Genomic DNA, 22,865 nt, shown 5'->3' with positions numbered 1-22,865 from the left:
CAGGAGTTCGAGACCAGCCTGGTCAACATGGTGAAATCCTGTCTGTACAAAAAATATACAAATTAGCCAGGCGTGGTGGTACACGCCTGTGATCCCAGCTACTTGGGAGGCTGAGGCAGGAGAATTGCTTGAACCTGGGAGGCGGAGGTTGCCATGAGCCAAGATCACACAACTGCACTCCAGCCCAGGAGACACAGCAAGACTCCGTGTGAAAAGAAAAGAGAGATGCACTGAGGAGGTGCCATTTTTAATCCTCAGATGAAAAAAGAGGTAAGACTAGAAACTCCTTTGGGGTCAGGATGTCACTCTAGTACTGACATAGACAATGTTGGCAAATACCTTATGAGGTTTACAGAAACCTTAATTAAGAGGCAACATCCATCTGCATGCAGCTAGACAAGTTCTGTTAAACTAAGAAATGTTAATATTTGTTTTATACTGATAGTCAAGGAACTGCAGTGGTTAACCTTTTGTTAAAGTGTTTTCCAGAGTAGGATGGTAAGGTAAGTACTCAAGAAAAAAGTCTCAAAATCCATTTGATCACATCATGCAGAAAGACTCAATTTCGTGTTTACGTGTCTTTCACCCTTACCTAACGTTACTTACTAATCACACCTTTTAATTAAAAAAAGGATAGACTTTGGGCTCTCTTCACTGGCCATACTGCATAGCTAGAGTTTAATAACACTGTTTTTATTACATTTTAAGGTAGTCTTCTAGTCACAGAAAGTGATACTAATTTTCCATTTGCCAAAGTGATATGCTTCCTTTTTAAAATAAATTTCCATCAAACAGTGAGTTGACTTTAAAAGTACTAAGCACATAGTAGTTTTAAATATAAAATTAGAATGGTGTGCAGAAATGGCAAAATCCATCAAGATCTGTCTGTGGTGTCTGAAGTTTAGAAAGCCCTGCTTTAAAGTCTACTTACCTCGCACGTGAATTAAAGCTGTTCTTTTATAAACTACCCAATTAGTAAGTTTGTGACCAGGCGACCTCTTTCCTCAGACTAATGTTAAGACATGAATAACAGCCACACTTTAACCATATATTAAATCAGTCATTTGCCAGCTGAACAAACTACAGGCCAAAGAGGACGAGTGACCTGTCCAAGATCACAGGTTGAGTCCACGTCTCTGGAATCTTGGTCCAGACCACTTCCCTCGCATTGAAATAGGAGACGATGAAGGAGCTGTCACTTCTCTAATTGATGTACAGTTTAGGCAATATAGTAAAGGAAGTCCCAAAATAACTAACTTCACTTAAAATATATTTTGAACAACATAAAACTACCAAGTACTTGATTCAGAAAGCGCCGAAGAGCCGTCTAGCCGTCTAGCTTATTAACTGATCCTTGAAAATTTGCTCCTTCCATTTCAGGAGGGGGAATGAGGACAGAACTCCAGAGGAAGCCACCTAATAGGTATATGAAAAGGATTGGGGAGATGCAATTTTTCTGGTGTACTGTAGAGATTTTGAAAATTTCTGTTTTTTTGTGTGTTTATTTTTTCATGCCTGCATCCAGGCAACAAAATGAGTAGTCTGCTCATGTGAAGTTTTGACGCAAACCTGCAGCTTGGCCACAGTCCTGGCATTCCAGGGCCATTCACTCTCCTACCCTCCCAGGTGATGCTCCACACCTCTCATTCCTACAGACTTCCAACTCCCTTCCCCATCACTTCCTCAGCTGGGAAAGTGGAAGCTATCATTTTCCCAATAACAAAGTCAGCAACCTACCTGCATATACGCCCCATTCACTCCAGAATCTAAGCTCCACGAGGTTACAGATTGTCTCACTTTGGTCACTGCTTTATCCCCGGTACAAACGATGCCTTGCAAATAGGTGCACAATAAATATTTGAGTAAGTGAATAAAAGTGCTGCCCTCCCTGTGGACATGGACAAGGCACTGCCCCTTCTGCCTACTGAGACCAGCCTCTCCTGAGTCCTGCATCCCACTCCGTCTTGCCTATTCAGTTTCCCCATCAACAGCATTCACTTGCCCCTCCTAATGGAATCCCACCAGCATATAGTCAATCATGCCATACTATTTCCCGAATAGTTCAAGTCCTCCCTTAGCTCACCTCCGCCTCAGTTATAACCCATCTCTGTCCCCCTTTGCAAGGCTTGTCTGCAGTTGCCATCTCTATTTCAGTCCCCTTTTGCTCACAATCCAGACTCCAAACTTGCAGCTTGTTAACGACAATCCCCCCAGTCTAACAGTTAGTTCTGTGTTCATCTTCCTTCAGCACCTGAATGGGCCGACGACTACCTTCTTGAAACACTTTATTTCACGTCACGGAGAGCTCTCAGGTTCCTTTGCTGGCTCCTCCCCATTTTAGATGTTGGAGTGACACAGGGCTCACCCTCTCTCCTCCCCATCTACTTGGTTGCTACTCAAAATGTGGGCCCTGGCCCAGCGGCATCAGCATCACTGAGAAGCTTGCTAGAAACGCAGACCCTCAGGCCCCACATCAGATCTCCTGAAGCAGAATCTGTGTCTTAACCAAACATGCTTATTAACATTTGAGAAGCTCTAATTTCCTGAGTAATTTCAGTCACATGGCTTCAAACGCCATAGAGATGACTCTCCAAAATGTTTACCTCCTATTACCCTAACGGTCATATGCGGGGCTCCATGCTGGATTCTATGAGAAATCTATTAGGCATCTCAATCCTAAGCGCAAACCATAAATTTTTATTCTTTTTCCCCCTTCAGGCCAAAAACCCAAGTCACCCTTGTCATCTCTTTGCCTTCCAATCCCTGGGCCAAAGTTCTGTTGGCTGTACCTTTAGTACACAGAGTCCTACCACTACTACTAGCCACTACTGCTGCTGCTACCACCCTAGGCTAAGCCACCAACACTCGATGAGAAGACTTCTGAGTTGCTATTAAATCTTCTGAGTTGCTTCTCCTAAATCTCCCTATTTTCACCCAGGTTCCCTATAATATTGTATACACAGTATCCAGAGTGACCTTTAAAATATGTCAGACCATGGCTCAAACCCCTCAATGGCTTCCCAAGTTTCCTACCATGGCTTCCAGGAGTCCCCAGTTCCTAGCGCCTTGTACACTGTGCTCTAATGCCCTGCTTTAGTCAAACTGCCAAGCTTGTTCCCTCCTCCCTCCCTCAAATATTTGCCTGCCTTATTTCTGCTCTTAGCTCTAAGGATTACTTCCTTAGAGACACCTTTTTAAATTACCATAAATAAAAGACTCACCACCCCCCCTTCCATTCATTTCCAGCCCTTTACTCCGTTTTCCTTTCACTTTAGCAATTTACCTGACATTTTACGTATCTGACTCCTCCACTAGAATGGATCATCCACAAGCAGGGATATTTCCTTTTTACGCCACAACTGCTTAAAACGGTGTCTGGCACATTAAGAAGCACTCAGATGTTGAGTATTCAAGCACTGGTGGTGGAGCCACTGGGGGCAGGAGATACTCTCATGTGTGTATAAGCATCTGTATATGCTTCAGATTTGCATAAATCTGGATGTAGATAATCCACAGCAGCATTCAATAAGTTGAAAACTGTGAAATGTGGCAGTAGTTCCAAAACATTTCTATATATTAGAATGGGGATCTTTTAAAAATTCTAATGCTTAAGCTACATTCCAAATAAATTTAGATCACAATTGCTGAGGGTGGGGCACAGATATCAGTATTTGTTGAACTCCCAGGTAATTCCAACGTTAAGTTTGGGAACCACTGGTATACACAGTATGAGTTGGTAACCATGATATGAGATCCAGAATACTCAACAAAAGAAATTCCAGTCCTAGTGCTATGGATGCTTAAGACTTCTATTTCCAAGATGCGTAGAAAACAAAAAGGCCGGGCGCGGTGGCTCAAGCCTGTAATCCCAGCACTTTGGGAGGCCGAGGCGGGCAGATCACGAGGTCAGGAGATCGAGACCATCCTGGCTAACATGGTGAAACCCCGTCTCTACTAAAAATACAAAAAATTAGCCGGGCGTGTTGGCGGGCGCCTGTAGTCCCAGCTACTCGGGAGGCTGAGGCAGGAGAATGGCATGAACCTGGGAGGCAGAGCTTGCAGTGAGCCGAGATCGCGCCACTGCACTCCAGCCTGGGGGACAGAGCAAGACTCCGTCTCAAACAACAAAAAAAAAAGAAAACAAAAAATTCATAAAACTGTTTCAGATATTAGGGCTTAAAGAGAGCACACCTTCCAGGATTTTCCAGGTTCGTTTTCCCGTCAAGTCTAATCCAAACTTGGGCATTTCTATTAGGAAGTTGATTCTTTTCTCCCATCTGCCAAGGCAGATTTACGTATGAAAAAGTGGTGACTGCTATGTAAGTCGCATCTGAAGGCTTTGGGGGTTTTGTCAATACTGATTTTTTTTTTTTTTTTTTTGAGACGGAGTCTCGCTCTGTCGCCCAGGCTGGAGTGCAGTGGCGCAATCTTGGCTCACTGCAAGCTCCGCCTCCCGGGTTCACGCCATTCTCCTGCCTCAGCCTCTCTGAGTAGCTGGGACTACAGGCGCCCGCCACCACGCCCGGCTAATTTTTTTGTATTTTTAGTAGAGACGGGGTTTCACCGTGGTCTCGATCTCCTGACCTCGTGATCCGCCCGCCTCGGCCTCCCAAAGTGCTGGGATTACAGGCGTGACCCACCGCGCCCGGCTAATACTGGTATTTTTAACGGTGTCAAGTAAAAAGCTCCATTCTGGTGACAAGGTTGTAATCACTAAAACAAAATGCCATATTCTCAAAAGGATTTCCTTACAACTCAACTAAGTTATGATGATGAGAAAGGATTTCCTAAATTCTTAATCATGCTAACGTTTCTCACTCAAAAGGTAATAGAATCAACTAGCTCCAGTCATGAATCCAAATATTCTTAGGACAGAAGCTAACAAATATTGCACATTTACCCATCTCCAAACTCACCTTTAAACTATCTTTATACCTCAGAATGAAGGACAAAATTAATGAAAGGAGAAGTCATGTCATTATTAAAATCCTCACTATAGTGCAAATACTAGAAATTTCCAAGGAATCTTGGAGATATTTAAGCCAACTCATTTTACAGGTGAATGACCTGACACCCAGACGAGGTGAAATGACATGCCTAAAAGTCACACAGGAGAGCTAGAAGAGAAAAAAACATTTTTTTTTTTTCCCAAAACAAGCAGACAGGATTTTTCATGTTAATCAAAAAGAATCAAGATCATCAGATTAGGAAGAAATGAGGAATAAAACATATGTTACACATAGATTTAAAGAACTAGTCAATCTGCTGCCCCCAAAACCAAAACCTTCTCTAAACATATGGACATATATCCATCAAGATGCTTACCCTTCAAATATCAGAATCTTGGAAAATTCAATTTACAAATACATTAATTGTATTATTATGATGAAGTAAGTTAATTAAATGTGAAAACATCAAACAGCACCAATACTAGAAGTTAAGAAGGTAAATACACTATTATTTAAAATAATCACTGATTGGGGCAGAAATGAACAATAACAACTAGCAAAACCATTTAAAACAACTCTCTGACATAAAGGCAATATGTAAAGACTACTATATGCCCTTTTCCACTGATAGGCCTGTGGCTAGGCATCCTGGCAGCGGGTCACATGGAAAATACTATTAATTAAGATGAATTTTTAAATTGTTCAACCTTGAGCCGTGATACTACATAACCCAAAGTTTGCCAATGTAAGCCAATGTATATTTTTAGTATCCTAACTACTCTAACCTGTCCCAATTAAAACAAAACACAAAACAACTCCCTTATTAAGCACTAGATCAAGTACATCTACGAAGCAGCAGCAAGGCATTGACAAATGGGCTACTGACAGTGGATCAAACTGCTACTAAGCAAAAGACAGCAGCACGTACTCTCATAAGAGCACATTATTCCACATGGAATCCCAAATTACTCTTATCTCCAGTTCCTTAAACTCCTGGAAGACTAGAGATGAACAAGCCAATGTATAAATAGGGCTAGGGAAAAAGAAGCTCAAATGGCATAGTGTCTGTATTTTAAAGTACCCAAGATCATTTGATGCTTAAGAGAAATCCCACTATATCTAACATTTTTTTAAGCATGTATAACTAAAATGCTAGTGAAAGTTTTGTGTTTACCCAAAAAATAGCATTGCAGTTTTAAGTGAAAATGAAATAGGCATGGTTTGTGAAATTTTTATAATGTTTACACCACCCTCTTCCTGTTCCCTGCTCCTTTCATCAGGTGATCTGAAGACTACCTGGTTGGAAATATTTGGTAATTCAGTGCAGAAAATTAAGGTCACAGACAAAGTACAACAACTTTTAATACACCATTAATACTAATGATTAAAAATTATTGCATAGTCTTATGCATTTACCCTAAAACATTTTCTGAAAGTAAACGAATTATATAAAAGACAAATAACCCTTTAAAATGTGGATGGCCTTTACTACCTCGATCTTCTATCCTTTTTTGTCTTTTCAGTACTTTTGTCCATTGTTTTCTCATTATCTCCCCTGCACTTTGGGCAATACCATTTCCCCTTTGGTTTATAGGTAAGTGAAACACATGAAAAGTGAAACCATTCAATTGGACACTGTTCATTGTCACATCCTATCATCTCCCCGTAAGACACTTGGTTGCATAAACAGTATGTAGGTTCATTAGGATCTATTGCAAACTCAACAGGTGAAGCTTCCCTTTCCTGCTTGGCCTTGGAGCGTTTCTTTTTCTTTGCTGACTTGGATTTCTTTTCTTTAGGTGGCTGATCATCACAGTCTTCAATCCCATTTGCCATGTGACATAAATCACGGCTTTCACTGGTCCGCTGTCTGCGGGGTCTTCTTGAAGATCTTTCTGGTTGGCTGGAATCCATCTTTGCTTTATCTGGGGCTCGTTCACTTTCAGCAGGATCTTGGAAACACTGTGAATGTAACTCCATTTGTCTTGCCCGATTTTCCACCAATTCGAGCATTTGTGTAACAATCTGTATTTTTTCATCTCCCAATTCTTGACTATTAATTAGTGCTCTCTGGAGAAGCTGCTGTAGACGTTTCTTCTGGTTTAAATCATCTTCTTTCTTATATTTTTCATAGACATCATCAATTTCCTTTAACGTTTCTAAAAAAGGAAAAGAAAATGAGAACGTTATCATGTGTTAGCAGACACAACATTTCCAAGTTAGTTATTTTTTATAGAATTGAAGTTAGAACTCAAACCATAAAACCATACTCCTCTTTGGTACATATACATTAAAAACTATTTCATACAAAGACCACATTATCTAATATGAAAGTATAGTTAGAAATAAAGTAATGAAAAGAAAGGACACAAAACTAATATTCATTAATCTATATTAAAAAGAGGCTGGGTGCGGTGGCTCACGCCTGTAATCCCAGCATTTTGGGAGGCCGAGGCAGGTGGATCACCTGAGGTCAGGAGTTCAAGACCAACCTGGCCAAGATGTTGAAACCCTGTCTCTAATAAAAATGCAAAAATTAGCTGGGCATGGTGGCAGGCGCCCCTCATCATTTCAGCTACTTGGGAGGCTGAGGCAGAGAACTGCTTGAACCCAGAAGGCGGAGGTTGCAGTGAGCCGAGATCGCACCACTGCACCCCGGCCTGGGCGACAGAGCAAAACTCCGTCTCAAAAAAAAAAAAAAAAAAAAAGGGTAAGAGATGTTTGGCTAATTAATGATCAAAAGTATTTCTCATGGGCAGGAACACTGAATGCCACTTTAGTCTACTAAGTGCTGTAACACCTTCAAAACAACCCTATATATAAAATTTGCAGGCTGGGGTCCAGCTCTAAAACTTGAAAAGGTTATAGGACTAGGCTACAGATTACTGCCCAACTGTGTTTACAGGATTTACAGTCCAATCCATGACTTGTGACATGACTCCGGAGATACCACAGCTTCACTTTCACATCATACATTCTTAACAAAGAAGGCATAAGCAACTCTTAGCTTCCCATCATCTCACTTTTAATGGCTCTACTTTAGCCTCACATGGGAAATTCTGAAAATGAAACTATTTCCAGAGTAAAACTATTTCCAGAGTAGGTTCTGGTTCTGGCATCAACTGACCAAACCACTAACAAAATTACAATAAAGTCAGCACTCGATCATTCTGCCTTTGTAGATAAATCAGTAGTTCTAAGCTTTCTGAACTGCTGATTTAGTTGTATGGCACGTGGAATACATTTACTTAAATCAAATAAAAATAGCTGAGTCACTAGAAGGTATCCAAAAATCTGAAAATATAATTTCAGATGTCACCAAAAATTTACTTAAGATTAGTTTTGTTCAAATCTGTTTTATTTCTTATTCTTACAAGATGTAATGCTATCTCAAAGAGTTCTGTCCACATGGTATTTTTCATACCACATGGCATACTAGTTTTATATTCCAATATTATAATTATTAAAAACAGAAATGTTAGACAAGCAGATATATACATTGGGGCTGTCTGCAAGTAAGGCACACAACAGCAAATATTCAACAGAACTCATTAATTAGCTTCTCCCTGGAAATCGCAGGTACTCATACTTGATGTACAACTGCCTAACTTGGAATATTTAACAAAGTGCCACCGCACAGTTAAGAGTACTTATACCTGCATAGCATATTTTTGAACAAAGTTCATGTCTATTCCGTTTGCTTAGCTTGGCATCTAAGCAGATTTCTTAAGAACCTAATTTCCCTACAGGAAAAATAAGGAAACTGGTTCCCTCAGACACATAAAAAATTAAGGATTAAAAAAAAAAAAAGAGGCAAACCTCTTTTCAAATATTTTGTACCTAATAATCAAGTGTTAGAGGCTAAGTACAGTATATATCATACCAGCACATTGATAGATGAGATAAAAAAATTAAGATACCTTATTATATAGTGAAAGAAGACAAGAAATTAACATTTACTCAGCCCCTTCTATGTGGTAAAGATTTTCTCAGTGAATCCCCATAGCAACCCCATGAGGAAGCCATCACTTCTGCTTGTGAAAAAAACTGCAACTCCAGAGATAAGAACCCCAGACTTTGAACTGTGCCAGATCTGTATGTCTGACCTCGCAGTTAAGCACTTTCTATAAACTATATGAAAGGCACTTGAAATTAAGTATCAAAGTTTAGTTTGAAGGTTGTTATTTATCTAAGAAATTATGAGTGAGAACACTAGAATAAAAATAAAGGTTCTCTAATAACCCTATCCCATAAGTACTTCCAATTGTTAAATTGTTTTCTTCTTTATTTCTCATTTTATAAGTTTTTCAGCAGTTCTGAAAGTGTCTCAAGTAGGTGAGAGAGAAATTTGACTGTCTATATAATTTATATCACTAAAAATTGCTAGAAATATTAGATCCAAAACCAGAAAATACTTAAGCACTAGTGAAGATATAAAAAACATGAAATCTGAACCCAAAATATACATAAACATAAAACTGTGAAAGTTGAGCTCAGTAACCACGTGCAGAGTGAAAACTGGTGAGTTTTTAATCACTAATCACAAACTTCATAGAGCTAAGAATTTTTATAATCTCTCAATCTTGTAAGGCCTACTATATTACTAATGTCACCAGAGCTATTAATACCTGACAATTATAGATGATCCCAAAGCAGATTTCCCTGTCAACAAATTATAGTATCCCTCACCAACTTCAAATTGTGCCTTCAAAGAAATGTAAAAACCTGCAAGCTTGCTGGGCCCGGTGGCTCACGCCTGTAATCCCAGCACTTTCGGAGGCGGAGGCGGGCAGATCACCTGAGGTCAGGAGTTCAAGACCATCCTGGCCAACATGGTGAAACTCCGTCTCTACTAAAAATACAAAACTTAGCCGGGCGTGATGGCAGGTGCCTGTAATCCCAGCTACTCGGGAGGCTGAGGCAGGAGAATCGCTTCAACCCGGGAGGCAGAGGTTGCAGTGAGCCAAGATAGAGCCACTGCACTCCAGCCTAGGGGACAGAGCAAGACTCTGTCTAAAACAACAACAACAATACAAACTGCAAGCTTTACAAACTTTGGTGTTATCTGAAAAACTAGAAAGGTTCCATATACAATTATTAAGCACATATCATTTTTAGGTTACCATTCATGTTTGTTCTCCATATCTGAAGAAATCCCCTTGGACAGTTTTAATTAAAATTTAAATTGTTTGAAAACAAGGATATGCATCTAAAGTAGCAGGCTCTGGAGCCAAATATCCTACATCTAATTAACTGGACGAGTTACTTAAACCCCTGTAATCTGTAAAAGAAATATTTATATAATGGTCTGGACCCAGCGCATCAGTTTTAATTCCCTCCCCCACCTCCCCAAACACGGATCAGTCCTATGAATCCTATGGATTCAGAAAACAGAAACAAATTTATAAACAAAAAAATCAGAGACTCTTATGTCACCCAAGAAGTGGATTCCTTACAGACTTTTAAACTATAGGATTACTGGCGTGTCTACAAAAACAGAGAATGGGTCGAGGAAATTATCTTTAAAGTCCGTATGGCTGTTTCCATACTATGTTCAAGGTCTGTTCCTCGATTCAAGGTTATTAAGCGCAACACATTTCCCCTTTTAAACTGCCCTCCTAGTAGCACCACCGATAGAAGGTGATAACACTGTAAGGAAGGTCGATTCTGTCCCGGCTTCACGGGTCGGCCCGCAAACGGTGGTTTCGCCTCAACACTTAAAGTCGGAGAAGGAGGGGCTCGGGGACGCCAGGCGGTTGCCCAGTCAACCAACCCACTTCCTCCTGAAGCCCGGAAGTGACACATGTCCCGGAACCTACGCGGAGCCAGGATCCGCGACGGTCCGAGGTGCTGATCGCCGTCCTGATCCATTGGTTGGGAAAGAGACTGGAAACATCACCGCAAAACATGCTGCAAAGCCCAACTCGGATTCCGCTGGGGCCGAACCAACGCCCCCGCACAGCCCCGACTCTCTCCCCAGCATCCGGCTCGCCGCCGCCCCTCTCGCGACCAGCCATTTTCCAGGCCCGCGGGAACGCGCGCCGCGCCCCTCCCACGCCCCACGTCACGCCCGCAGGCCCCACCCCCAGCGCGGGGGCCCTCCCCGCCACACACGCCCCTCTCTTCCTCTCCTGCGGGGGACCCCTCCCCTCTTAACCATTTTGCCGAAAGAGCTGGGCTAAGGCTGCGACGCGGGGCGGCCGCGAACTTTCCCGGGGCGAGAGAGCGGAACGGACTGCTCTCCTCCGGGCCGGGGCAGGAGCGCGGAGGAAGGCCCCCTCAGTCCGCCTCCGCGGCCTCTCGCCCCCTCCCCCAGCACGTTCCAAAGCACCCGCACTCCGGGGTGGGGGCGAGTGAGGTGGGGAAGCGCGCCCCGCAGACCAGCGGGAGCCCGGCCGCTCACTCCCTCCGGCCCTTGCCCGGCTGCAGTCCCGGGCCGGGGCGGCAGGGTCTGCGGCACGGGGCGGGCGAGCGCCTGAACAAATGCTAGCTGCTTAAAATGGCTGATTCCCCTCAGCGGCAGCTGCAGCCGCTGGGTCTGCAGCGGGGGCTGACGAGCGGCCCCCACCCCCACTCCGGGGACCCCAGAGAAGTACTCGCCCACCGCGGGGCAAGGGAGGGCCGCGAACCCGGTCTCCAGTCCTCCCCGTCCCGCTCGGCAGACCCTCGGTGCGCTCGGGGAGACTGTCACGGGAGAAAGGGAAGGTGGCACTCCCCCGGACAGGCTCCCCGCCACCGGCTCCCGAGGCCGGCAGCCCCGCGGTCCCTACCTTGATATTTGTTGTCCAGCTCTCGAAGCACAGACACGTTCCTCTGCATGTCGTGGGGCAGCGACTCTACGCACTCAAGGTAGTCCTGCACGTAGCAGGTGAGCAGCCGGCTCCGCTCCCCGGTCAGGAGCGCGGCCGACGAGTACAGTTGCTGCTGCTGCTGCCCTAACATCCTGCCGATCCGCGCCGTCGCCGCCGCCTCCGCATCCAGCAGCTGCACGTGCACCGGCCGCGGCCGCCGCGGGCCCTCAGCTCAGCAGCCCGGCGCCGCGGGAACCCCGCAGCCGCTCGAGAGGGCACGGCCGCGCTCCCCGATCTCCACTCCCCCTAGAGCAGCCCTCACTCCCCGCCCCCGCAGCACCAGCCCAGGGGCGGGGCGAAACCGGGGCTCCCTCCTTTCTCCCCTCCCGCTCCAGGACCGGAGCAGAGGGGATCCCCTCGGTGGGGCCGGCGCCGGGGTCCCAGGCGCTGACACTTCCTGTCCCCGTCGGAGTCCCCAGATGCTACGAGTGCCGTCTCGCAGCCCGGATCCCCATGACAAGCCCGTCGCCGCCCGCCTGTCCCCAGTCACCCTCCGTGCCTGACGGAAAGCCTCCGGCTGGCCTGCCCCCGCCCCTCCGCCCGCGGCCGCCTCTGCGCCTGCGCAGTGCTCGCTCCGAATAAGGCCTGGGCCCGCCCCTACCGCCTACCGGAGGGTTCGCATTCTCCCGCCTTCGCTCCGCCGCCCGGGCGATTGGTCTGCCGGCTCCGGGCTAGTGGGGGAGGGCGTGGGGGGCGGCCAAACGGCAGGCCGCGCCCCGCCCCCCTTAAAGGGGAAGCCCGGGGAGCCAGTCTCTGCGCCCCGCATCTGAATGGGATCCGGGAGGGGAGGCGGCTCGGTCCTTCCTGCCGTCCTCCCCGCGGGGAGGGGCAGCTCCTCTCGGCTCGCTCCGCCCGGCCACACCGGCTTTTTCCCCATCAGGCGGTCCGAGTGCGGCTCCTCGCGAGCCTGCAAAGGAGCAGCAGGCGGTTCCTTTTGGGACGACCTGGAGCGAGGCCTGCAGGACTGCGCGCCCCGGCGGGCGGCGGGCGGCGGGCGGCTCCCGGCATGCGCGGCGGCTGCGTTCCCGCCGCCTCCGAGCTCGCCTGGGGCTGCCGCCCGCCTCCTGCCGGGCCCTCAGGCTCGCCCGCCACCGCGGGGCTTGATCGGGGAGGTAGGCGGTGCTCCCTCCGGCCCCCGGCGTCGTGTGCGCTGCGGGTTTCGTGGCCCTTGCCCTGCGCTGGAATCTTCTGTGTCATTTAGGGGGAGGGGATGCGGGACGGCATCTGCCTGCCAACGCATTGGTCCCACAGACAGCCTTTAAAAACAACTGTTTTGGGGAGTGTCAGAACATTTAAGCACAGGACGTCGGCGAGGCTTCCTGGCAGAGTAGGGCACACGCCAGCTTTACGGGACTTTTTGCTCAGTCCTGCCCCAGGACTACAATCGGAGGGGACCTGGGGCATGGAGGAGACGCGAGTAAAAACCTAGTCAGCGGGCAGGCCCTCGGCCCTATAATCTACGTGATCTAGTGGGGTTTAATTTCGGTGTAGTGTAAACGAGATGCCAAGCGGAGGAGCTGATTTTAATTACAGATGGACATTTTTGAAAGAAATGGGTGCAAGTAGAATGAATGCATGGAGAATTTTAATGGATGCCTATGTAAACAAGCCCAATTGCGAGTACTACCTTTGAGTTAAAAAGAAAATGTGAGTGAGTGGTGACAAATTTGGATCTTCTTAGATCCAGTTTGCAGCGTTGGTACACCTGAATGGTGACCTATTTAGAGCACTTTTGAAACAGCTGTTAGTAGTAACTAGCCTTTGACTTGCAAAGAGAAATCTAGATCTTTATCTAGAGGAAATTTTAAATTTCAAACCAAAATAAAGCACTCCAGGCAATTTGACGTCTTGGGACGTCAACTATTTCAAAGGACTGGGAAATTGTCTTGGGTTATTATCCTAGGACACGGAGGTTTGGGCCAGTATTAAGTCAACCCAGACAGTACAGTGGATAGTATTTCTGAGAACATTCGGGGATTTTACTGTTCTTGAAATCTTTCGGCCGAGTCTCGTCAAAAAACCGCCACTGCGAAGAACTGAATTTTACTGGTTTTTACTTGAACCTTGCTATTTTTGTTTTCTCACAAGTTTGAATAAACTGGTCTTTATCAAAGGCCCAAAATAATGTGGGGTGCCTTGTTACAGGTCAGACACCGAATGTACCTGTGGATTTTATTCAGTCTGATAAGTGATCTGCAAGTAGATAAGAAATGTGTTTAGAAACTAGAAGGGGAAAAAGGCAAAGATGCAGAATACCTAGAGTACTCCAGAAACAGAGCAAGATGAGAGGAGGGATGAGCATGGGATAGGAGACATTGATAGCATTATTTTCACCTTTTATAATTCTGTTGAACAGGCTGGAAAAACAAAAAAAAAAATCCAAAGAATATTTTAGCTGGTACTGATCTAAAACTATAAAACACTGTAATATGATAATATATGTATATGTATGAATTATTTTAGACATGCGTTTCTTGCTATATTTATTTTAAAAGGTTAATCTAAGACTTATTCTTGCCACCCCGAAAAAAAAAATCGCCACAAACCCTAAACTCAACTCTTGACCTCGGTTATTGAGCGCTGTCCTTCCCTTCTGAGTGGTCACTTAACTGGAAATATGGGGCCTCTTCAGATTGAATTTCTTGTCTTCTAAATGCAAAATTTAAAATCTCCCGTTCTCAGCAACTAGAAATTAATTTATGGTGTTTAATCCTGTGAATAAAGCAAAAGGGCATTTTATTTGCTCTAATAATAATACAGTGTATTATCTACCATAAAGCAACCTAAAAAAAGATAAGTAACTGATCTCCCCAAATTAGTCTGGGATTACCTTGCATTTCTAAGTCAGTGACTTTAAGAGGTCCCTGGCAGGAAATGTGTATGCCTCCATACCTGTCTCTTGGGGAGAGCAACAACTTCAAACTGGTTGAAAACAAACTGGCAAGTAATTGTGAAAAAGATTCCTAAAGATGCCTGCTGAGAAAATTCAGCTTCTGTGAGTCAGACCAAATAAATGAAATCCTTTTCTTTTTTCTACTTTTTAATATTTTTAAACTTTTATGGAAATTTTCAGACAAAGGCAAAAGTAATACTACAATAAATCCTTACATACCGTTTACCCAGCTTCAACATTTAGCAACATATGGCGAAGATTATTTAATCTATAGCCCTTCACACTCCCTCACTCTTGCTGGATTTTTATCATTTTATCTGTAAATACTTTAAATATGAATAATATTTAATATGAATAGGTAAAATATAACTGTTGTTTTTTGTTTGTTTGTTTTTGAGACGGAGACTTGCTTTTGTCGCCCAGGCTGGAGTGCAATGGGGCGATCTTGGCTCTTTGCAACCTCCACGTCCCAGGTTCAAGCGATTCTCCTGCTTCAGCCTCCCAAGTAGCTGAGATTACAGGCATGTGCCACCATGCCCAGCTAATTTTTGTATTTTTAGTAGAGATGGGGTTTCACCATGTTGGTTAAAGCTGGTGTCGAACTCCTGACCAGTGATCCGCCTACCTTGGCCTCCCAAAATGCTGGGATTACAGGCGTGAGCCACCGTGCCTGGCCAAGATAACAGTTTTTTAAACATATCCATAATACCATGTATTCTGCCTCTCCAGATTTTCTTACTATCATTTAATAACTACACAATTCAAATTTTCCTATTGTCTCATTAAATCTTTCACATATGGTTTAACAGTATCCAGCAAATCCCATGCATTTTATTTGGTTAATGAGGTCTTTTCCAAACCAGTAAGAGGCAGTTTATTCCCTGTTTAATTCAGTGAAGCAGAGAGCAATGTTTTTCTGAGGAAGATATTTAAGTAGTTTAAAATCACTGCCCTTAAATATGGAGAAATTCAAGAAGAAATCCTCATATGAAAAAGTCACCAATTGATAGCGTGTTGTAAGAAATGTAATTGTACCTGATGCAGATAAATAAATCTTTAATAATCTAGGAGGCTGTGTTAGAGTGTAATTTGTTCTAGAAGGTCCAGTGAAGCATCTTAAATTATAGTGAAAAACCCTAAAACTTTAAATCAATTCATTAGTACAAAAAGCAACTAAAGAAAAACCTAATAGTCCTGTAATCCCAGCACTTTGGGAGGCTGAGGCGGGCAGATCACGAGATCAGGAGATCGAGACCATCCTGGCTAACACGGTGAAACCCCATCTCTACTAAAAATGCAAAAAATTAGCTGGGCGTAGTGGCGGGTGCCTGTAGTCCCAGCTACTGGGGAAGCTGAGGCAGGAGAATGGCATGAACCCGGGAGGCGGAGGTTGCAGTGAGCTGAGATCATGCCACTGCACTCCAGCCTGGGTGACAGAAGGAGATTCCGTCTCAAAAAAACAAAAAACAAAAAAACAAAAAAACCTAATAGTTTGCAGCTCCACTGAACTCAGTTTCAAAGCATTTTTTATTACTTTATTACATAAGTAATACTATTGTAGAAAAAATTTAAATAGAAATAAAAAGATATATAAAAGTCATTACAAACTGGAGATAACTCTTGTCAATATCTAAATATGTTCCAAGATGTAATTCCATTTTAGCAGTTCTTTTGCTTTAAGAAAACACTTTGGCTAGGATTGAAGGACAAAGTTAGGCCAGGTGTGGTGGCTCATGCCTGTAATCCCAGCACATTGCCACGAGGTGGGCAGATCACCTGAGGCCAGGAGTTCGAGACCAGCCTGACCAATAATGATGAAACCCCATCTCTACTAAAAATACAAAAATTAGCCGGGCGTGGTGGCATGCGCCTGTAAGACAGGAGAATCGCCTGAACCCGGGAGGCGGAGATTGCAGTGAGCCAAGATGGCGCCATTGCACTCCAGCCTGGGCAGCACGAGCAAAACTCTTGTCTCATTAGAAAAAAAAAAAAGACAAAGTTAAGAAAATACCAGATTCTGTAGAAGGAATATTAGAAATCTGAGCAATATCCCCCTGTACGTGGAGTTTATGTGATAGACTGCACAGATTTAACTGGTGTATACAGTCCATCCTACTGCTTTAGATTATAGTACTATTCAGCATTAGGATGACTACTAAAAGCAAAACATGATCCTAAAACGTTTTAACGAAGGGACTGTGTGAATGACTGGGATTGTAGTGAAGAGGAAATTCAGTATAATAAGATCTCATATTTTCATAACCAAGAAAAAAGGCAAACATAATATCCCCTTAGCTATCCCAAAGAGAAAAAATAGCACATATGGTATACTTTGCATATTGCTGACCAGAAAAACATTCAATTTTCCCTGGCTAGTTACCATAGTTACATGAGCCCTTTATAACATCAAGAGGGGGAACTAGGTCACAGTATTGAAGGAGTTTGAATTATGCAATTATGTTTTCTAAAAGCAGAGGAAAGGGTTTTTAATTTAGAGAAGAGAGATTTATATTCTGTTCAAAATTGAAATTTTGGTCTAGTTTTGCTGGCAAAACCTAAAAATTTGTCCAAAATTTAATAGTTGATATACTACATATAAATTATTCAACCTATACAAATAACATAATAGCTAGATCCATAAAAATGACATATTCTGTCTTTGTAGATATCCTTTTTTCTCAATGAACTGCTACCCGAAAATGTTTTTGCAGGTAATCAGGAAACCCAACAATTGCCTAGCGTCTGAGAGTAGCCAAACCATGTGTAAACTAAAGCCTTAACTCTTCCGGTCTTTGAAAGTGTGAGGTAAAGGTTGGCACAGTGCCTGTCAGATGCTACTCTTTGTTGTACAGCAATTTTCCTATCGATTTCATCAAATGGAAGTGAGTGGCAGGAAGGGAATGTATTGAAAGTTGTGGTGGCACAGCCTTCACCCTTCCTTTATATGTATTATTATTATTATAATTATTTTTACTAACAACCTTACAAAAAAGATGTTTTTATTTAAAAAAAAAAAAAGGCCTGGCCTTGTGGCTCACCTATAACCCCAGACTTTGGGAGGCCAAGGTAGGAGGATCACTTGAGAGCAGGAACGTGAGAACAGCTTGAGTAGCAGAGAGATCCTGTCTCTGCAAAAAATTAAAAAATTAGCCGGGTGCAGTGGTGTGCACCTATAGTATCAGCTACTTGGGAGGCTGAGGCAGGAGGATCCCTTGAGCCCATGGAGTTTGAGGCTGCAGTGAGCTAGGATCGTACCACTGCACTCCAGCCTGGGCAACAGAGTGAGACCCTGTCTCAAAAAGAAAATGCATCTCAAGGTTGCATGATTCCAGATAGTTGTTTTCAATCTCATGATCACTCTAGACTCGTAATTTTTTAATGCTGAAGTTATCTTAGATCAACGATTTCTCCAAAGGAAGAAAGAGCAGGCAACAGGCAGCCCAACTGGGTAGCTGGAGGAGCCAGTGCTGCTGATGGTAGTTTATCCTAACCATCATCTATGTAAGGATGGGGAAGAGGATGGAGATCACTATTACAGATCACCTACAGACCAGCTTTTTTACAGGTGATAGTATTGGGACCCAGATAACTTAGCTTGCCCAGTGTCATATAACAATCCATAAAATAAGTATATACCTAAAAGTTTAAGAGTTAAACAAATAATTATGTTTTTTTCGGCTGACAATTATTGAAGGGAGAAGCGGGCCCATGGGAAAAAATTAAGAACTTGGATATCATAAAATATTTTTCTGTGAAGTCTTGCAGCAAATTTAACAACATCTCCTCTGAAGGAAAATCAGAATTTCCTGAAGAATAATGTTTTAAGTAACCACCCAGTCAAAAGTACTAGAAACTGTGTATAAAGGATCAATGCCTTATGCCTTCAGCACTAGCTAAAGAATAGTCTTTTAAAAATGAAACTAATGCTATCGGCTAGGTGCTTTTTGCTAAATCTATTGTTTATTTGAAGTACTTGATTATTTAATGAGGTCTTATTAGAGCTATTGTTACATTAATTGCTCTTAGCATGGTTAATTTAATCCAATATTTAGTAAGTATTGATTATCTTTCATGAGTAACAGATTGTTTTGTTTTGTTTTGTTTTTTGAGACGAATCTTGCTGTGTCACCAGGCTGGGGTGCAGTGGTGTGATCTCAGCTCACTGCAACCTCTGCCTCCTGCGTTGAAGCGATACTCCTGCCTCAGCCTCCCAAGTAGCTGGGACTACAGGCACACGCCACCACACCCAGATAATTCTTGCATTTTTTAGTAGAGACAGGTTTTCACCATGTTGAGCAGGATGGTCTCGATCTCTTGACCTCGTGATCTGCCCACCTCGGCCTCCCAAAGTGCTGGGATTATAGGCATGAGCCACCATGCCCGGTAAGGGTAACAGATATTTAAAAATTATTTATTTCCATAAATTGACATTCTCTGACTGTTTTATACATGAAACCAGTATATCTCACTTTACACAATACATATGTTTCTGGAAAATTGTATTTAAATCTTATTTTGCTAAATCGGGTAATTTTAAATGTGCCAGTTCTATAAAATGAGACCGAAATTTTGAAAATGAAAATATTCATTTAATACAAATAATTTATCTTATTTTATTTCTTTTTCTCTGTTGTTACCTTGAGGAAACATAGGTAGTGTTCATTAACTGCAGTCTAGATGTACTTTCATTTTCTTGTTCTAACTATACTGTACATTGCAGATATTTTAGTACAACATCTTTTCATCACAGAAATGATATCTTCAGGGAAAAGACTTCAAAAAAGTGCCTGAAGTGACAGAACACATATTTTCTTCTGGTATCTGGCTAAAGTAAGTACTAAAATTGATTAAAAACAAAGATATAAAAGATACGAGGGAAAATTATATGGGAAGTATTAGAAGCTAAAAAGCTATATGTTAAGGGGAAATAGAAGAATCAGAGAAAGAAATGATTATTTGAGCCCTTACTGATGATGGTAGAATATTAAAATTTAGGGACTGAGATATACAAATTTTATTTATAGAGACTATTTGTGATACTTTTTTTCCAATAACAAAAATAGTTGCTGGCCAGGTGCGGTGGCTCACGCCTGTAATCCCAGCACTTTGGGAGGCCAAGGCAAGCAGATCACTTGAGGTCAGGAGTTCGAGACCAGCCTGGCCAACATGACGAAACCTCACCTCTACTAAAATACAAAAATTAGCTGGGTGCAGTGGCAGGCATCTATAATCCCAGCTACTCAGGAGGCTAAGGCAGGAGAATTGCTTGAGCCCACGAGGCAGAGCTTGCAGTGAGCTGAGATCGCGCCACTGCATTTCAGCCTGGGCGACAGAGTGAGACTCTGTCTCAAAAAAAAAAAAAAAAAATTGTGTGTGTGTTTGTGTGTGTGTGTGTGTGTGTGTGTGTGTGGATAGTTGTAATACAGGGTTAGAGCAATAGCATATCTAACCTAGTCTTTGACTTGATAATTGGCATGTTGATTAAAAAATAATTTCAAAAAGCCAAGTGACTTCCTTATATGATATTACATTTAGGATATCCTAAACAATGTTAACTTTGTATTCAGATTAAATATCTCTGGAAAAATAGTCTGGCAATATCTAGAGGCTTCATTTATCCTCTTGCACATTTGTTTTTCTTTTTTTGGTATATGTATTATTTTAACAAAAATTTATGCTTCATCTAAAATATAAAAGAAACAAAAAACTGGGTGGGTGCAGTGGCTCATGCCTGTAATCCCAGCACTTTGAGAGGCCAAGGCGGGTGGATCACGAGGTCAGGAGATCGAGACCATCCTGGCCAACATGGTGAAACCCCATCTCTACTAAAAAAAATACAAAAAATTGCATGATATGCGCATGCCTGTAGTCCCAGCTATTTGGAAGGCTGAGGCAGGGGAATCGCTTGAACCCAGGAGGCAGAGGTTGCAGTGAGCCGAGACCACGCCATTGCACTCCAGCCTGGCGACAGAGCGAGACTCCGTCTCAGAAAAAAAAGAAAAGAAACAAAGAACTTTATGCACTTTCTGGAATAACAAAATGCAAATATAATATTATCTACCAGGAAAAGAGTAGATAAGTAGATACACCAAATAGTTGGATTTAGTTCACTTTTATGATAATTTTTTTTACTTATTAGTCATGTCTGGTCTTAGTATACCAGCATTCTAATAACACATAAATTATTACACAAATTAAAGTGAAGAAGTACCACAACTGGTAAATTTGAAGCTTCTGAAGACTTCTCACTTTAGGAATTAATCTAGGCAGTTTTGGCTTAGAAACACATTTTTTGTGAAAAATTTTTAGCAGTTTAAGAGAGGTTCTAGGTAACCCTTTTCTCATTCAGTATAGCCCTCAATGTGCTGCTAAGAGCTTTAACAATTTTTGCAGGATCTCACTTGAGTATTTTAGGTTCAGATGGAACAATTCTTATCACTTTTATAAATCAGATGTTTTAAAATTCAAATTTAGATTGATGTTAAATGTTAACACCATCTATAACATCTGCCTACACCCTCAGAAGGGACCTATGAAATATTAACTAGCCAAGGAATCCTTTTCTGACTGTGGTCTTTTCTGTAGGAATGAAATTTGGCAGAAATATTTAATGAAGAGGAATGTGAACATAGCAGTTGAGAAAGGAGAAAGGTTGGGAGAAGACTCCAGATGTCATAAAGCAAAGAGAGGATGAGGCACAGGAAGCAGCTCTTATTATTTCTGTTGCACTTTGGCTCAGAGAACTCCAAGCAATTGATTCTATCCTAAGGACATATTTTTTCAATTTGAGATAGAATTAATTTGTTTTCCAGTAAAACAGATATTAGTAGATTTATAACATACAGGAAACAATCGAAAATAGAGATAAGTGGTAATAATACCTCATTATGTAAGACATCTTTTTCAGAAAATTATACTTCAGTGTGTGGTGCACTGGCTTTCTAGGAAAGAATGGGAGGGAGAACCCTGCTGAAATGAATAATGGCCTGGGGGAGAGGGGAAGAGAAGCAAGAGAAAGGAGCAGTTAAGAGGAAAATGAGGTCATATGGAAAGAAGGAAATAGATCAGGGCATCTTTAGGAGCTAATATCAACTGGGTTTAGTGACTGTATTTAGAGGATGGGAGAGAAGAGGTATCATCTAGGGTTTTGGCTTGGGCCGCAGGTAGATCTTGTTAAGGCTGTATGAAATAGAAAATCCAGGAGGTAACGCAGGCGTGTGGGGGAAATGATACAAATGTAAATCATACAAGGATATGAACCCTGTAGATTTTACAACTTTGAGCTCTATCTTTCTTAGGCCTCCTCTTCTAAGCAGCATAAACTACTGCTGCCTACATGTTGCCTGTTCATAAAGGCTGAGGTAGGGGAGTCGCTTGAACTCGGGAGGTGGAGGTTGCAGTGAGCCGAGATCACACCATTTCCCTCCAGCCTGGTGACAGAGCGAGACTCCATCTCAAAAAAAAGAGAAGAAAAAAACAAAGAACTTTATGCACCTTCTGGAATAACAAAATGCAAATGTAATGTTATCTACCGGGATAGAAATTGGAGGCTAGAATATGTTGGGTAGGGTAGAGAGACTAGAGGGAATGATTTAGCAATAAAATAGGTTTAAATATCTTCTCACATGCCCAGACTTAATTAGCTTTGTATTATTCCTATTAGTAAGCCAGGAATTAGTACTAGGTGATAAGCAAGGATGCGCAGGGCCTTGTGAGGAAAAGAGTCATTGTAGCAGTTCTGGTTGCTTACGCCTTGCATGTCTCCAGGGGAACCATCTCTGACCTTGGCCAACCCCTGGATTGCAATCCTTGGAGTGTTCTTTATGTTAGTGATGATGATTTTGTTGTATACACCTGGAGCATTGGACCATTCCATACTGGCTCACCAAGTTGCATTGCACAAACCCCAAGATTGATAAATAGGCACCTGGTTTTATTATTGGGCCCCTGAGTTTTGGTCGCCACAGCCAATTCCACAGCAGAGTATGCGTACATGAACAGCCTCCCACAAAAGCCTTAGACCCTGAGACTCAAGTGGGATTCTGTGGGCAGAGACATTCCACACGTGTCTGTAGTTTGCTGAGAGAGAGAGAGAGAGAATTCCTGTGTAGCTGCAGGCAAAGGACAACAGAATCCTATGTTGGACCTCTCTGGACTCCACTGATGTATCTT

General features: G+C 42.9%; 2 protein-coding genes across 3 annotated transcripts; one reads left to right on the top strand and one right to left on the bottom strand.

Moving 5' to 3' along the window:
- Positions 1-6,286: 6,286 nt before the first annotated feature.
- On the bottom strand, positions 6,287-12,039 carry ING2 (inhibitor of growth family member 2). Of its 2 annotated transcripts, none has more exons than XM_030816357.1 (2): positions 11,720-12,039; positions 6,287-7,108 (listed from the first exon to the last, which is right to left on the bottom strand). In XM_030816357.1, the coding sequence occupies exons 1-2, from the start codon at positions 11,889-11,891 to the stop codon at positions 6,438-6,440; spliced, it is 843 nt and encodes a 280-aa protein (XP_030672217.1). In that variant the 5' UTR covers positions 11,892-12,039; the 3' UTR covers positions 6,287-6,437. The 2 variants fall into 2 exon arrangements, with proteins under 2 accessions (XP_030672217.1, XP_003271516.1); XM_003271468.4 differs by lacking the exon at positions 11,720-12,039 and adding an exon at positions 10,769-11,005.
- A 214-nt stretch (positions 12,040-12,253) lies between these two features.
- Positions 12,254-22,317, top strand: LOC105740079 (translation initiation factor IF-2-like). The gene is made up of 4 exons (XM_030815187.1): positions 12,254-12,295; positions 12,384-12,912; positions 19,414-19,523; positions 21,992-22,317. The coding sequence occupies exons 1-3, from the start codon at positions 12,254-12,256 to the stop codon at positions 19,482-19,484; spliced, it is 642 nt and encodes a 213-aa protein (XP_030671047.1). The 3' UTR covers positions 19,485-19,523; positions 21,992-22,317.
- Positions 22,318-22,865: the final 548 nt, after the last annotated feature.

Source organism: Nomascus leucogenys, chromosome 7b, assembly GCF_006542625.1.
Source record: "Nomascus leucogenys isolate Asia chromosome 7b, Asia_NLE_v1, whole genome shotgun sequence".
Lineage (NCBI taxonomy): Eukaryota > Metazoa > Chordata > Mammalia > Primates > Hylobatidae > Nomascus > Nomascus leucogenys.
This window is presented reverse-complemented; position numbering and strand designations above follow the sequence as displayed.